This window comes from Sparus aurata, chromosome 11 (genome assembly GCF_900880675.1).
Source record: "Sparus aurata chromosome 11, fSpaAur1.1, whole genome shotgun sequence".
Lineage (NCBI taxonomy): Eukaryota > Metazoa > Chordata > Actinopteri > Spariformes > Sparidae > Sparus > Sparus aurata.
Window position 1 is genome coordinate 24,155,436 of NC_044197.1, and position 14,288 is coordinate 24,169,723.

Sequence of the window (14,288 nt, forward strand, 5' to 3'; positions counted from 1 at the left end):
AGGGAGCATAAATTTGCTTTGGCGAGAATAGACAAGCATCAAAATTCAAACAGTGGCTCTACCACCTGAGCCACAGTCAGGTAAAACTAGATATGTATTGAATAAAAAAACAAACCAAAAACAGAGATTCTAAAGCCAATTACAGTTACTAGAGAAGCTTTTCAGAGCTGGTTGTGTTTGGGGGACTCGTCTAAGTAGGACAAGGTATTCTTCTCAGGGTTTTTTCATTTCATTCCTTTTTATTTGTATTCAGGGTCAGAGTGCAGCAGACAGACAAAAACAGACAGGCAGAACCTGGTAGACACAGGAGAGAAAAGCTCTGCTGGGATCTGAGCCCAGGCAGGCTGGGAGGCAAGCAGGGGAACGCAGCTGAATCCTCAAGGGTGGTTCAAACCTCTGTGGGCTCGACCACTGGTCATGCCTTTCTAGGACATCTTATCTCCACGTCTTTGTATCCGTGCACTGCACGTCTGCAGCGATGTGAAGCTGGTGGGCTGTCACCGCTGGATCATCTGATGATTTTGACGCAGCAGACGGATTTAAAAACTACGCCTTCTCTCAGAAGAACTTCTGAAAGTTTGCCTTTAGAAAACCTTTATTTGATATTCTGCCATTGCCAGAGAATTGGAGAGTAAAGCAGCTGATTCTGAGCTGAAGGCTGAGGCTTTAAGTTTTCTTTAATCCACTACTGTCCTCTACACTCCCCATGAAAGCAGAGCAGCGATACCACATGGAGGAGGAGGAGGCACACAGCCCCGAGGCCATCAGCTCCCCTCCACCCTCATGATAAATTAATTACCATGAGGCATTCAGATGAATTTGAGGTTATGGGTGTACATACCAGATGAGGGATCTGATGAAATGTCGGACTAAGCCAAACAAACAGCCCTTTACCTCCTCCAGTCTGTCTCCTGGAGAGGCTTCTGCTGAGCATGCAGCCTCTTTCTCAGCTTCACAATCACACAGAGGAAATGATCCCTCTCAGGGTCGGGAAAATATTACAACAGTATTTGGCTGCTGCGTGCCGCAAAGGCCATAAACAGAGGGACTAATATGATCGCTCCATCTGGGCAGGCTGGAAGACAGACAGCACGAGGGCTGAGTTTTTCTTCTGAGAGCGTCAACAAGGAGGCTTTAATACACTTCTTCTTTACCTACAGGGCTTCATCTACTGCAAAGCCTCGTGAAATTACAGCCTGGACATCTTTGCTAACAGTTCTTTGGCTCCTGGAGAATAGAAATAACATCTCATATAGATGCAAACTGAGAGTGATGTAGGGAAGATGTGAGCAGAGTTAAAAAAAAACAATCACGACAGCGAGCTACTGAATAGACATTAACGCAAGGATTCGAGTCGAACTCCAAAAATACGTATATTAGGAGTAAAGCAGGGCCGCATTATATATTGTTTCAGCATCGACACTGAATTGTACCCATGTCCAACAGTCACATTACAGGACACATAATGTGAAGTAATCATACAACTGCTGCTTGATACAAATGGAAAACTCGCATGGTTTTCATTTTCCACTCACTGATCTACAAGAGACGTCAGTCTATGATTAGATAATCAAATCCAAGTTGAGGAGTCCCTGGACACATGGGAGTTTGATGCTTGCGAATGACATGAAGGCTCTACACAGCAAACATTCATTGATCCCTCTTAATGAATGTATCAAACAAAGCAGGGTCCATTTTGGTTTGTTTTATAAAATGCACTCGCTTACAAAATCACCCCAATAATTCTAGATTGAATCATTATTAAAAACCTATCTGGTGAAATTTTTTTTTGCCAATATCATGCAGCTCTAGATCAGAATAAGCTGGCATCTAATGTGACACCACAGGCAGCGTGTCTTATTTTAAGGATTAATCAATCAGTCTTAATTTCCTAATGTCTAAGGTGACATAAATCAATAAACCAAAATTCAAACATCTGACAGAAATGACCCCAATAATCACGAATCATACATTTCATACATACATCATACATACATTACACACACACAACAGAGCCAACAGGGACATGAGGGCAGTCAAACCCTTCGCGAACACAGATAATTAGGGTGATGCAAAATGTGGTAAACTGTGTTCAGAGTGACTGTGGTCATGAAGTGTAGTTCACAGTTTCTGCCCCAGAAAACACATTTTCTCCTCCACGATACTGACGCACCACATTATCAGAGCTGATAATGAGTCTGCTTGGATCCAGCGTGACAAATGTGACAGCACTTTATGAAATCCCAGTACCTGGAAAGATCTTTTACTTATTTTTCTTTTCTTTTTTTCTATCAGCAGTTCCACAGCTACTGACATTTAAATGCCACAACTGTTTGCATGACTTTTTTCAAAAAGTGAAGTCTGCAATTTAAAGACTTGAAGAAAACTTCTCGTACAAAAAGTCCTTGACGACTTCACAGTAGGACAGTCCTTAACAAGCTGACACTTCAATCCGCCATACAGTGCTGAAGTGCTCCTGAGCAACACACAATGCCCTCAGGTCCTGCAGTGCAGCTGCTTTTGTCCCATTTAACAAATGAAAATACGATTAATTCATTTATATCAGAACTTGAATATTCTCATACCATCACATATATTCCTATTTTTGATCATCTTAAAAACAAAATTGAGAAATGCTCAGTGTCTCTCACTGTAGAAGAGGATACTTCTTACTCTGAATCTAGTTGCCAGCCAGCTCACACACACACATATACACGCAAGCGCGCGCACACACACATTCACACACACACCATGCTTGTGCTGTCTTAGAGCTGTGTGTCTTTGCCCCAAGTCATCACTTTCTAATCCTCTCTTGCTGCTCTCTTCATCTCTCCTCTTAACTTCACCACCCATTCACCACCCTGAGTCTCTGATCTGTAAAACAGAGGCTGCACCATCCTGTCCGGCCCTGCAGTCACACCTGACCAGTCGCTTCTGTAGTTGAGACAGTACTGTCCAAACAGACAATAATGGAGCCTGTAAGCTCTGCAGGTTGTAAACAGCCTGTGATGGAGGAAGCTGCAAAACTTGCTGCCAAAAATCCTTTAGATTGTATCTTAAAGTCACTGTTCACAGCTGAAACAGCTGGCAGGAGAGAGCAGGAGGTTATGTCGGGGTTAAAGATGTATACAAATGACCTGACACACAGCTGGACTGTCCAGGTGTGATGAGTCAGTGCTCCAGTCAAAACTGCTGTCAGCAGCTAGTAACAAAAACACTTTTGTGAGTTTTACTGCATTATGTAACCACAGATTTATACAAAAGGGCATGTTCAGAGGAAGGGGAAATAAAATATGACGCCCGATTGTTACACCTCACCAGAGAAGCATTAATAAATCATCAGTCACTCCCCCTGAAACAACAGTTCAGTTTTGATGCTCAAAATCTCAATCCAAGGTAAAGAAGACCTCAGAAACCCTGTGAGTAACATTCAGCTGAAAGAATATGTCTATAAACTGATAAACTCAAACACATGAAATTTCACCAGCAACAACTTTGGAGGCTTAATTAAACACTGAAGTCTTTTATCCCACAGCTCTATCATTGTAAATGAATCATCTGTGTGTCAGTGTTCTGGTTCTTTCTGACAATATTAAGACAAAACAAACACTTAAATAATAAAAAAAAAAATTGTATTACATTTCATTCCAAGGAAACCTTTATTAATGAAAAAAGATCAACTTATTGAAACACACAAACATCAACTAAATAAATCAGCGACCCACTCGCCCTCTCTCCACTCACCTATGCCAGGTCAGGTGTTAAAAGGTTCTTGGACATTTTACTGCTGGATTAATACATACTATACTTTTAAGCATCCACAGTGTATCACAGATCCTTCTCAAGAGGCTTTACAATCTTTTATAATCCCCTATTAACACGATTTTAATTCAAGTGACAAGATCTGCACTCCTTGTACTATGTAAAAAGAAATGATCTGAAGGTTTGAGTAATTTGGAGCTTCAATCAGACGTCATAGTAACTGGATATCCTCCAAGGTTTGAGTACAAAAGTTCCTCTTTTTTGTTTCCACAGACGGTTTTCTTCGCTTTGTAATGGACCACAGCGTAAAAAAGGGAATACTGCACTGAAATGATGACTCATTTCGTGCCCTTGTTGCACTTTGTAATGCATTTTTACACAGACTGAGGCCTGGAGGTTTTGTCCCAAATCATTTACACTACTTTACCTCAGCAAACAAAACGGACCAAAAACTTTTGATTAATTTTTGATTAATAAAAGACAGACTTCGAAAAAAAATACAAACTTATCCTTTATCTGAGCTGTCAGTTTTGGTTGCTGGTCCGCTGGAGATGTGAGGCTGCGGATGGTCTGATGTAACTTTAGTTTATGTAACAACTCACATTACATTTTTTGGATTAAAGCCTGAGAAGAGCAAAATGTATAGCTGAAAGGGCGAGAAGCTGCTGTCGGGTTATCTAATAGAAAGAAAAAAAAGTATTCACAGACAGTCATATTCAGCCTGCCAGCTGACCATAAGCCTGGAAAAAGACTTCAGTTCAGTCTAGATGACAGCGTCAGCCAAGAGCATCATTTCTCAACGTCTCTGTATGAAAAACTGAATCTCTGCTGTGTTTCGTTTCAGGTCCCTGGGGAGTTCCGGTTTCTTACAGACGAGAATTTTTTTTCTTTTTTTTCTTGCTTTTCTTTTTTGTCGTTTTTCTTTGTTCCTCTAAAAGCATTTCTCCTTTAAGGTCCGCCTCCTCTGCCCTCTGAGAGTAAGTAAGCCTCGTGTCCACATTCCTGAGCCAGCGAAAGTGTTAGGCTCTCCGTCCGGCAACATGACCCGCTACAACTACATACCAAAATAGCACCACGAGGGGAAACACTAACTCAAACTGTAGCTACTCAGCAAGCCAACAAATCTGCAGCACAAACCACAGCGTGACATAGAGGCTGCACAGTGATTTTTTACACCACTGCAAAGCCTAAAACAAGGACCCACTTTTCAGGGGAAGCTGACGACTAAACTTCTCGCCCCCAAGCTTTTAACTCGAGCTCCGGTTGGGTTGAACGACAGGACGGCACTTCACTTATCTGAAGGTCAGCTCCTCTTGCATTAGTCTGACTGATAAACTCACGGCCGTCTCACATTGTGAAGGTGACAAAAAGGAGGAGTGCTCTCTGTATTCAGGATATGAAGGTCGAGGGGGGGGGGGGCAGAGAAAGATCTTTCATCGCGATCCTCCGGCGGCACTGCTTTTCACGTGCTCGTCAAACAGAACAGAGTGAAGTGGAGTGAACAGAGAGAGAGTGAGGCGTGGAGAGAGAGAGTGAGGCGTGGAGAGAGAGAGTGAGGCGTGGAGAGAGAAGACCGTTTATTCATGGGATCGCAAATGTCTCTTCTCCCCACAGAACAGCTGGTTTCTCCTTGGCCAGTGGGAGGATGCAGGCGCTGAACGGTTTTTATGGTATTATGCTGCCGATTAGCTGGTCGTGTTCCCGTTGAAACCAAAGTTTAGTCGTCCTCTGTGCGGCAGAGGGAGGCTGTGCAGCGACGGCGTGGCAGATTTCAACTGTAAATGAGATGATGTGGACAGAAATATCATCCGTCTCCCATTTGACTCCTCTGTAATTATGAAGACAGATGATCATACTGTGACCTACCTTGCCATATACCATATATATAATATTCATACACAGGATAGACTACATACTGCATTTCAACAGCTGTAACGAGTGGTTGTACTGCAGTCTTCTCATACGCTTTACAGTGAAGGGAATGGTTCATTTTACAACTCATGCTCACTTTTCCCTTTGAGAGTTAGAAGATTATGAGGCCCCTGTCTCTTACATGTGCCTGTGTGAAGTGTGGAGCTATAGCCAGACATGATAAGCTTAGTTTAGCTTAGCATAAAATTGTAAAGCAGGGGGAAATGGTTAGGTTCCCCTACGAAAGTCTCTTATTAGTCTAAATGCAAATAGAACAGGCAAAAACACAGTTTGTCATTTTAGAAGAGTTACACCCTCTATTTTGTTTTTGATACAGACACTTTTCTTGCAGTACCGGCCTTCTCTGCCTCTGACTGACTTGTGTCTATTGTTTACATGTGGAGGAACTTTCAGCACCTTTTTTCCATCTAAAATATGTAGAACAGAATCCGTTATATTTCCGTGGCCTTGGTAGTCCACTGCCTTACATAGGTAAGGAGATAGGTCGGGCCCGTGCCCACAGTGGTGGGTCTGCTCTGACCTGTTCTCCAAGCAGTGATGTGCACAAGGGGGGGGCAGGGGGGGCAGTGGCCCCCCCTCGTGGCCCAATTGTTGAAAAACGCGCGCTAAAGTGCCCTCCTGAGAGCCAAAATGCACGCTAAAGTGCCCTCCTGAGAGCCAAAAAAGCATGCCAAAGTGCCCTCTTGGTTGGCAAAACACACTAAACAGCCCTCTTGGCTGGTTAAAACATGATAAACTGCCCTCTTGGGAGCCAAAGCACGCGCTAAAGTGCCCTCTTGGGAGCCAAAACGCGTGCTAAAGTGTCCTCTTGGGAGCCAAAACGCACGCTTAAGCGCCCTTCTTTTCGCCCCTGCCCTTCAAAAAGTCTGCGCACGCCACTGTCTCCAAGGCTTATGTATGTGTTATAAACACAACAGCAAACAGAAAAAAAGGTAAGTGTTCCCAACCGAAGAATTAGAAGAAGGGTGGACTTGCTTGTAAAATTGATGTTCTGACGTTGTTTCGGTGTGTGATTTCCTGTCTGCTCTCTGCTGCATTTGGTTGATTGATGCGCTGTGCAGTGGCATATGGCAAAGATAGAAGCCTTGTGCATCTGCTACGGAGTGGTCTGGAATGACTGGAGCTTAAAAAGCCATAAGTGCAAGTACACACATAGACTAAAGTGAAACCTATCAGCCCCGCTAACATGGCGGATTGGAGATGGACCAAACACGGATCTGGTGGAATCTGGGGGTTAGACTGGCACAGCTGCTGTGTCTCTGGGCTAGTTAGGTAGAACAGATGAGCCTAGAGACACTCTGGGAGCAAAGAGGAGCTCCGGAGCTCATAAACCATCATATCAGAACAGCAACGAAAAAAAAACAAAAAAAAAAAAACGACATTATCGGAACTACTCTATGATTTAACAGATTGAGTCATGTGTAGAGAACAAACCAACAAAGGCAACCAATCACAGACGGAGTGTATCATTGAAGTTTGACAGAGCCAAGCTAGCTGTTTCCCACCTGCTTCTAGTAAAGCTAGGCTAACTGGCTGCTAGTTCCAGCTACGTTGACCAGACAGCAATAAAAGTGGTACCGATTTCATCTCATTCTCTACGACAAAACTTAGACAGTTTTTACAAAAATCAGTTTTTATATTTCACAGCATTATAGCTGCATGCAGCAAGTTATATTTTAGTCTGTTGAGTTCATTTTACGCTTTTTTGTGTGTGTGCAAACTAAACAAATGAAACACATGTTTGGTGCTGGTTTGACCACATGGTTTGGATCAGCCTGTGATTTGAATTTTTGACTTTGATTTTCAGTGTATCTTTGAATCCAGCCGTCAGTGGGTTGATGATTTTAGTTTCCACTGACCATTGTTACATTATTTGTTCTCAACGTATTTACATATCAGTAAAGATTTCAACTTGAATAATTTGTTCATCAAGATCTGATGTGAGATTGAACAGTGTAGTTTAAAATTAGGCTATAAAATGCATTTTAGGGCGCACAATGACTGTTGTTAGCTTGGATTTGAGTCAGCTGAGATACTGCTGGCTTATGTCTCTGGAGGATTTTCATTTTGTGATTTAATACTTTCAATCCACTGCATGTCAGAGGAAAATAGTGTATTTTAGACCATTGTATCTTCGGAAGGTGTATGACGGAAAAAAACAACATATATAATATGATGCAACATTCAACAATCCAACAATAGCCTACATGGAGCAATCGGGCTGCAATGAAACAACTGAGGGGAGGCAGACATGATGGAAGAGACACCATGCAGGCAACGACGACAAGAGGAGGAGAGCGTGCCGACAACATCTGCACACCAATGACAAGCATGAAACCTCCACTCTATCAGATCGTACAGTCAACAGTACAGTAAGAATAACCACAGATACTGCAGAGAGGATAAACATTACAGGGATGATATGATGAGGTTGGATTTTTGTTCAGAGGCGGATAAATGTTTGATGAGGCAGGGATGGGCGGATTGATCCCCAAAGTATCAAAAGTACAGATCCTGATGTTGTATTTGAGCAACAAACCAGAGCCAAAAGCATGAATACACAGAGGCTCTTTCTCAATCTCATGATGTAATGTTGACTTTTCCATGAAAAGTTGCAGTTACATTGAGCAAATCTTTCACTTCTCTTGTTTTTTCAGTCAAATAATGTCTATACTCAGATGAAGTAATAAATTACGTAATTATTTAGGCAGCTTTTGCTGATGGAAGGGGATCAAATCCAGACTTGTCTAAAGCGCCCATTCCTGCCATGCAGAGCCACAACACAGAGATGACATGTCTTTGTACCTCTCTCGATGTAGCGGGAACATTTTACAGCTCGCAGAAAACTCCTCTGCAGCAGAACAAGGGGAAAGAGGATCCAGGTTACACACTAAAATCACACGTTTATTTACGTCCCAGTGAGGTGAACACAGTGCAGCTACACAGGGCAGTACCTCGAGTGAGTGGACAGAGGATGGACATTTTTCATTTAAAAGTTATAAACAGTTGAATGAGTCATTAAAGGATTAGTTCACCTAAAAGTGAGAATTCAGTCATGATCTGCTCACCCCCATGCTGATGGACATCAGATTGAGTTTCATAGTCCACAAAACATTTCTGAAGTTTCACAGCAAAACAGTGTTGAAGCATTCTCCTAAACAACTGACTTAGATGGGGACTTGCTTTAAAAATGTAAAAAAAAAACAACAAAAAAAACCATTAAAAATAACCACATTAAATGGCTCCATTCAGAACCTCCAGCATAATCCAAGATCCCCAAGAAAGAGTTCATGCACTCGCTTCAGACAAGATGAACGCTTTTAGCTGAGCAGCAACAAAGAAGAATTCAGCTTTTTGCTCTCTGAATGTCTAAAATGGCTCCAACCAGCTCGCCCAGGTCTCCAGACGCCCTGAGATCCCAAATTGATTTTAAAAGATGTTATTTACACTCACAAGCTAAAAATCTTCACTGTAGCTGCTAAGCAAAAAGCACCCTGTCTGACGACGGTGCTTGAGCTTGACAGCGTATAGAGGGTGGAAATAACATCTTTTCGAGTCAATCAATGTCTAGAGACTCTTATGCCAGATAAAGCCAGACAAGCTGTGTGGAGCCTTTTACTGTTCTTTTTTAGGGTTGGTATTTTTATATGTCAAAACACGTCCCCATCTACTTCTGCTGTTTGGGGGAGTGCTGCAACGCTGTGAAGCTCCAGAAATGTTTTGTGTCCCTGACTTCCCATCGACACGTGCGTGAGATAGTGACTGAATTTCCACATCTGGGTGAATTTATCCTTTAAGAGCAAATAACCTGAATTACAGCAGTGATTTAACATATTTCACTGAAAAATTAACAATGCAGATCTTTCAAATATAAAAAGACAATTGATTTCAATTTAAAAAAAAAAAAAACACTTCTGCTCTTAAAAATGTTGCCCAGCTTTTTTTCATGCACACATTTTGAGACACCTGTGGTGAATCATGTATGTATTTCATGGTGAATTCAGGTGGTCAGAAAAATGAAGTGGCCACTCAACTTTGGTTGATCAGTTTCTGGCAGACGTATCTTGATGAATAAAAAAGCTCCTGCAGGCTTCAAATCAAAGCAGCCAGACATATATCCATTATATCAAGTCTGTCTCTCCATCAAATTACATTCTCCATTAGTACAGGGACCAATGTGGGCCAGATAACAAGGGTAAGTACTTGAAGACAAGCTGCACACAGCATGAGAGCACTCGTGTCCGCTGAACACTCATTTTGTTTATGAACCTGAAGTGGCGGTTAATCAAGACTGTCCTGGTGCTCCCTTCTGTGTGCAGGGAGTGTGCAGGTTCCCGTCTCAGTGTGCACGGTGGCCCTGCGACTGTATCCAGAATTTCCTCCAGAAGTCCTTCATCGCTTTCATTCAAAGTGACTGACCTCACCTGCAGCTGGTCTGAAGTCTGGTCCGAGCCCTCACAGTGTAAGTGCATGAAACACATCAGAGCAGATGTTTGTTGTCTCAAGGCTGCCGTCAGAGGCCCAGCATCCACGCTCTCCACTGTCTGACTGCATCACTGAGATACAGCGTGCGCTGATTCCACTCGGTCCGGCTCATCCTCACTGACACATCACATATGGAATACTAGCTGGGTATGCTGGATGTGGGCGGGAAGGTTACATAAGTAAACACTGATCTCTGAGTGAAGTTAGAGGTTGCTATGGGACCCCTTAAGTGGTGACCACAGAGCTGTGTGCTCAGGTTGAGCCAAGTGTTGAATTAATTAAAGTCATTAATACATACAAATTGCTACCAATGATGACTTAGAGCCCCTTTAACACACTTCTGTCACTGTGCAAGAGACTCTCTTCACTCAGAGAACCCTGCTGACATGTGTAACTTTCTGCTATGCCACTGTTTTTCCCCAATAGGCTGCCACACTGTTCCCCATCAGTCATCACGTGTTGAACAACTGGAGTCACACTGTAAACCGGTTGGTCATTTGAGCACCACATCATGGTGGCAAACTTGAACATTTGGCCTAACAAGCTGCTGAGGATCGTCTGAATGCACTCTAAAGTTTCCGTTCGGCTGGCTTGCGGGGGAGGCTGAGGTTCAGACCGCTCCTGAGGACATCTGGAGGACAAACCTACAAGTCTTCGGAGAGATCCAGATTCAGGATGCAGCTGCTGTTTGCAACCTGGTGAGCACCGACATCATGCTGCATCGCCGGGCAGTTTGGACACCCCACCGACTCCACTGGAATTGTATAAGTCGCTTAAGACTTAGTAAATATCCTGAGACGATATTCAAAACAGCCTGTGTGCATTCTTAAATTCTGACAGTGAAGTGTGACCGGGACACTGACAGTGGAGTGTGCGTTTGACATGTAAAGTGGCCTGCAATGCAAATGTCTTTGCATTGTCACTTTGTAAAGGGAATATGATCAAAGCCACTAAAGCATATGAATAATAAAATATCCCAGTCGACCCCATGAAGATAACAGAGTAACAAGGATGCTTTAATATCGGTCTGCATCAGCCAGATGAGCTTCAGAGGCGCTGACATCTCAATTAAGGTGTCACTGAAACGGGCCCGGGGGGGGGGGGAAGAGGCTGACAGCGTGGACATGGTAATGTGAGGAGGGCTCAGGTGTGTTTGAACCAAGCTGAAGCCTTGCATGTATAATTAACACACACACACATACACACGATACATGTTATACAGCCTCACAATGTGAATCTGACCTTCTCACATTCACAACCTCTAATGAAACTGGGTCAGGCTCCGTGTTTCATAAATAAAAGATTCCTCTCTCGGCCGTCTCTCCTCTGTGAGACTGTAAACAAAGAGAGCAGCCCGGTGTCACATGGGAGCTGATGTTAGAATTCGGATCGATTTCTCCAAATTGCTTTCAAGCAAAAGAGCCGATGCTGTCTGATCGGATCAAACAGCCACAAGCTCCGAAAACCGAAAAATCCCCACAAGTCGCTGCAAAGTTCACTTTTCAACCATTTCGCCATCAGAGCAAATCACTTCCAGTCGGCAGCAGTGCGCATTTCTGACACAAATCTCCAACTTACCCCATGCTCCGAGGATCTGGATGCTGTTTCGGGCTCTGGTTCCACTCAACAATCCACTTTTTGTCCTTTTTTTTTTCTCGGTTTCCAAACTGATCAGCTTCTTCCTCGATATCCTGAACGCAAGTTACATTTCCGAAAAAAAGAGAAAAGAAAGACAAATCACTTCCGACTCCAGATTCCCCTCGTTTCCCCTCCAACAGTACTCCTCTTCTCCTCTCAAGTCAGTTGTACTCCAGCCAGCCTGTCTGCCTCCCTTTGTCCGCGGGTTTCCACGGCGAGCGACACCGCGGATCTGCCGTTCCCGTGCGTAATTACGCGCCGTGAACCGTTTGGCTCAGCTGTGCGGGCCGGACAGACGGAGGAATGTCGATGAAAGTCGGACAGCAGAGTGCTTTTGGCTCAGACCTCTTCCAGGACTTGCGCTGCCTTCCCCTCCCGCCTCTGAGCCAGATCACACTGGGATCCCATTCAACTCTCTCGGTGGGATCGTGGAGCCTCTTGAGCGCCATCTGATGGCCACGATGCAAACCACCAACCCATCCTACCCTTCCTCCTCCTCCTCCTCCTCCTCCTTCTCCTCCTTATGCCTTTTCTCACTGAAATGTCAGAATATGAAATGTAATGTGGAAATGGCCCTCGGACAGTCTTAAAAGCCTCTTGGTGCGTTTTTATGGAGTGTAGCACAATAAAACTATGCAGCATCTGAAATTACTGGTGGGAGAACAGAAGCCAAATAGTCTACGCAGCCCCACAGCTACTGTCTGTGTTGATCTCTGACATCATATCAGTGTAAAGCAGTTTATAAAGAGCTATATGATAATCCCGTCCAACACTCTGCCGGATAAAAGGTCTTACTCTTGGTGGAAAACATGAAATCCGATTATAAAAATACCACAAAGCTTATTAAACCCACTGTACTACATCTGCATTGAGTCTGCGGGAAGATGATGCACTAATATAATGATTTTATTCATGAGAGAGTGGATGATATTTCACAGCCGTGATGTTGTCATCACATGTCCTGATTAAAACAGCACAAATGCGACAGAGGACTCCTGAGACATAATGCAGAACACACACAAAAAATCATAACTCAACAAAAGTGATATACGTTTAGAAATAAGGTATCCAGAACACTGTTTGAACCTAGAAAGGTGGCAGGGTCCGCCACGCATAAAACAAAGTAAAACAGTATGAAATTGGGCTTGTTTATTCACTTTATTCAGGCACGAAAACCGAGAGTGTGTGTTTATTTAGTTAGCATAAAAAATCCCTCTGATTAAAAGGCCTCCCCCAAAACTACATAGTGCCCCTTTAAATGTAGTCATATAGACGCTGCCTGTAAAAATGAGAACTATAATATAAGAAATTCCATAGAAATATGTTTTATAGTCAAAAACATATAGGAGCATTCTCAAAAAACATGCAGAAATAGAGACAAAAATTATGGAGTGATTTCAAACACACAGAAAAAATACATGGATAACTTTAAATCCAATAAAAACCTCAAAATAAAATGCTGTGGAATAAAACATGGGTGCAATTCAGATTACACATGCTGTTAAATTAATTTGGAAAAAGTCTTGGAAATGCAAAAACCTTCACAGAGCTGCTAATGGGTGGAGAGAAAAGCAAGAGACCGGAAGATGTTTCACCCAATTCAGTGTCAGGACTTTCTCAGTGCAGAAACACACTAAGACGGAGCTGCACTTCACCTCATTAGCTCACACAGGCCCTCGGTTTGGAGTCACCACTGATTTAAAAGAAATCGCTTATTTGCGTGAATATTGCCTGAACATGGGCGTCAAATGTAGTGGAAGAGCGATGAGGGCAGCTCCCGTGCTCTAATCGTGCTGCTCAGTGGCCTGTTACAGCGATGCAGCTGACTGCCCGTCTGTGCTGCGGGAGGCAACAGGGAGCAGCAGATCCCTGCCTCACATGCAAACAACCCTCATGTTCATTAACAGACACACTCCTCACACACGGGCTCAGGCAGTTTGCAGCACAGCTGGACGGTTTGGTCAGGACGGAGCTGAACCTCCAGGCCTCCACCTTTAACACACAGGGCATTAATCACCTCTGGCAGCCCAGTGTGAACACACAGACGGGTCATACTGTTGATTTCTCTCCTTCTCCAGCTTGTGAATCAAACTCATAGCGTCTTCACGCTCACTGTGGCAGGTGAGAGACAAAGACCTGCATGAAGTCACAAACAAGACACAATCTGCCCCAGATATAATATCTAGACAGAGGATTCAATCTTAAATGTCATCCTACTCATGAAAGCTGTTTTGCTGTCAATCTTATCATCATCATCATTTTGTTAGCTCTAATATCAGCTCTAAAGGAAACCCAGACACATGCTTTGTCCTTTTCCCATTGTCTGTCTTTACATACTGACGACTTTTTTCAAGAGTTTTTCAAAGCTCATGAGTGTAATCCTCTTAACTCAGAAATGTCAAGTCAACACAGTAAAAGTCAGCTTTGTAAAAATCAGAGGGTGCTTCAGGCCTAATTATTCCAGGTCAGTC

At 43.4% G+C, this 14,288-nt stretch overlaps 1 protein-coding gene across 3 annotated transcripts in view; it reads right to left on the reverse strand.

Moving 5' to 3' along the window:
* Positions 1–12,239, reverse strand: part of homer3b (homer scaffold protein 3b) — a 60,245-nt gene extending 48,006 nt beyond the window's left edge. Inside the window, exons 1-2 of one of the 3 annotated variants that reach the window (XM_030432161.1) lie at positions 11,758–12,239; positions 8,500–8,545 (exon numbers count right to left, since the gene is read on the reverse strand). In XM_030432161.1, the coding sequence (XP_030288021.1) occupies positions 8,500–8,522 (23 nt within the window). In that variant the 5' untranslated portion in view covers positions 8,523–8,545; positions 11,758–12,239. The remainder of the gene's footprint in view (positions 1–8,499; positions 8,546–11,757) is intronic. The other 2 variants (XM_030432160.1, XM_030432162.1) reach the window with 2 other exon arrangements.
* Positions 12,240–14,288: the final 2,049 nt, after the last annotated feature.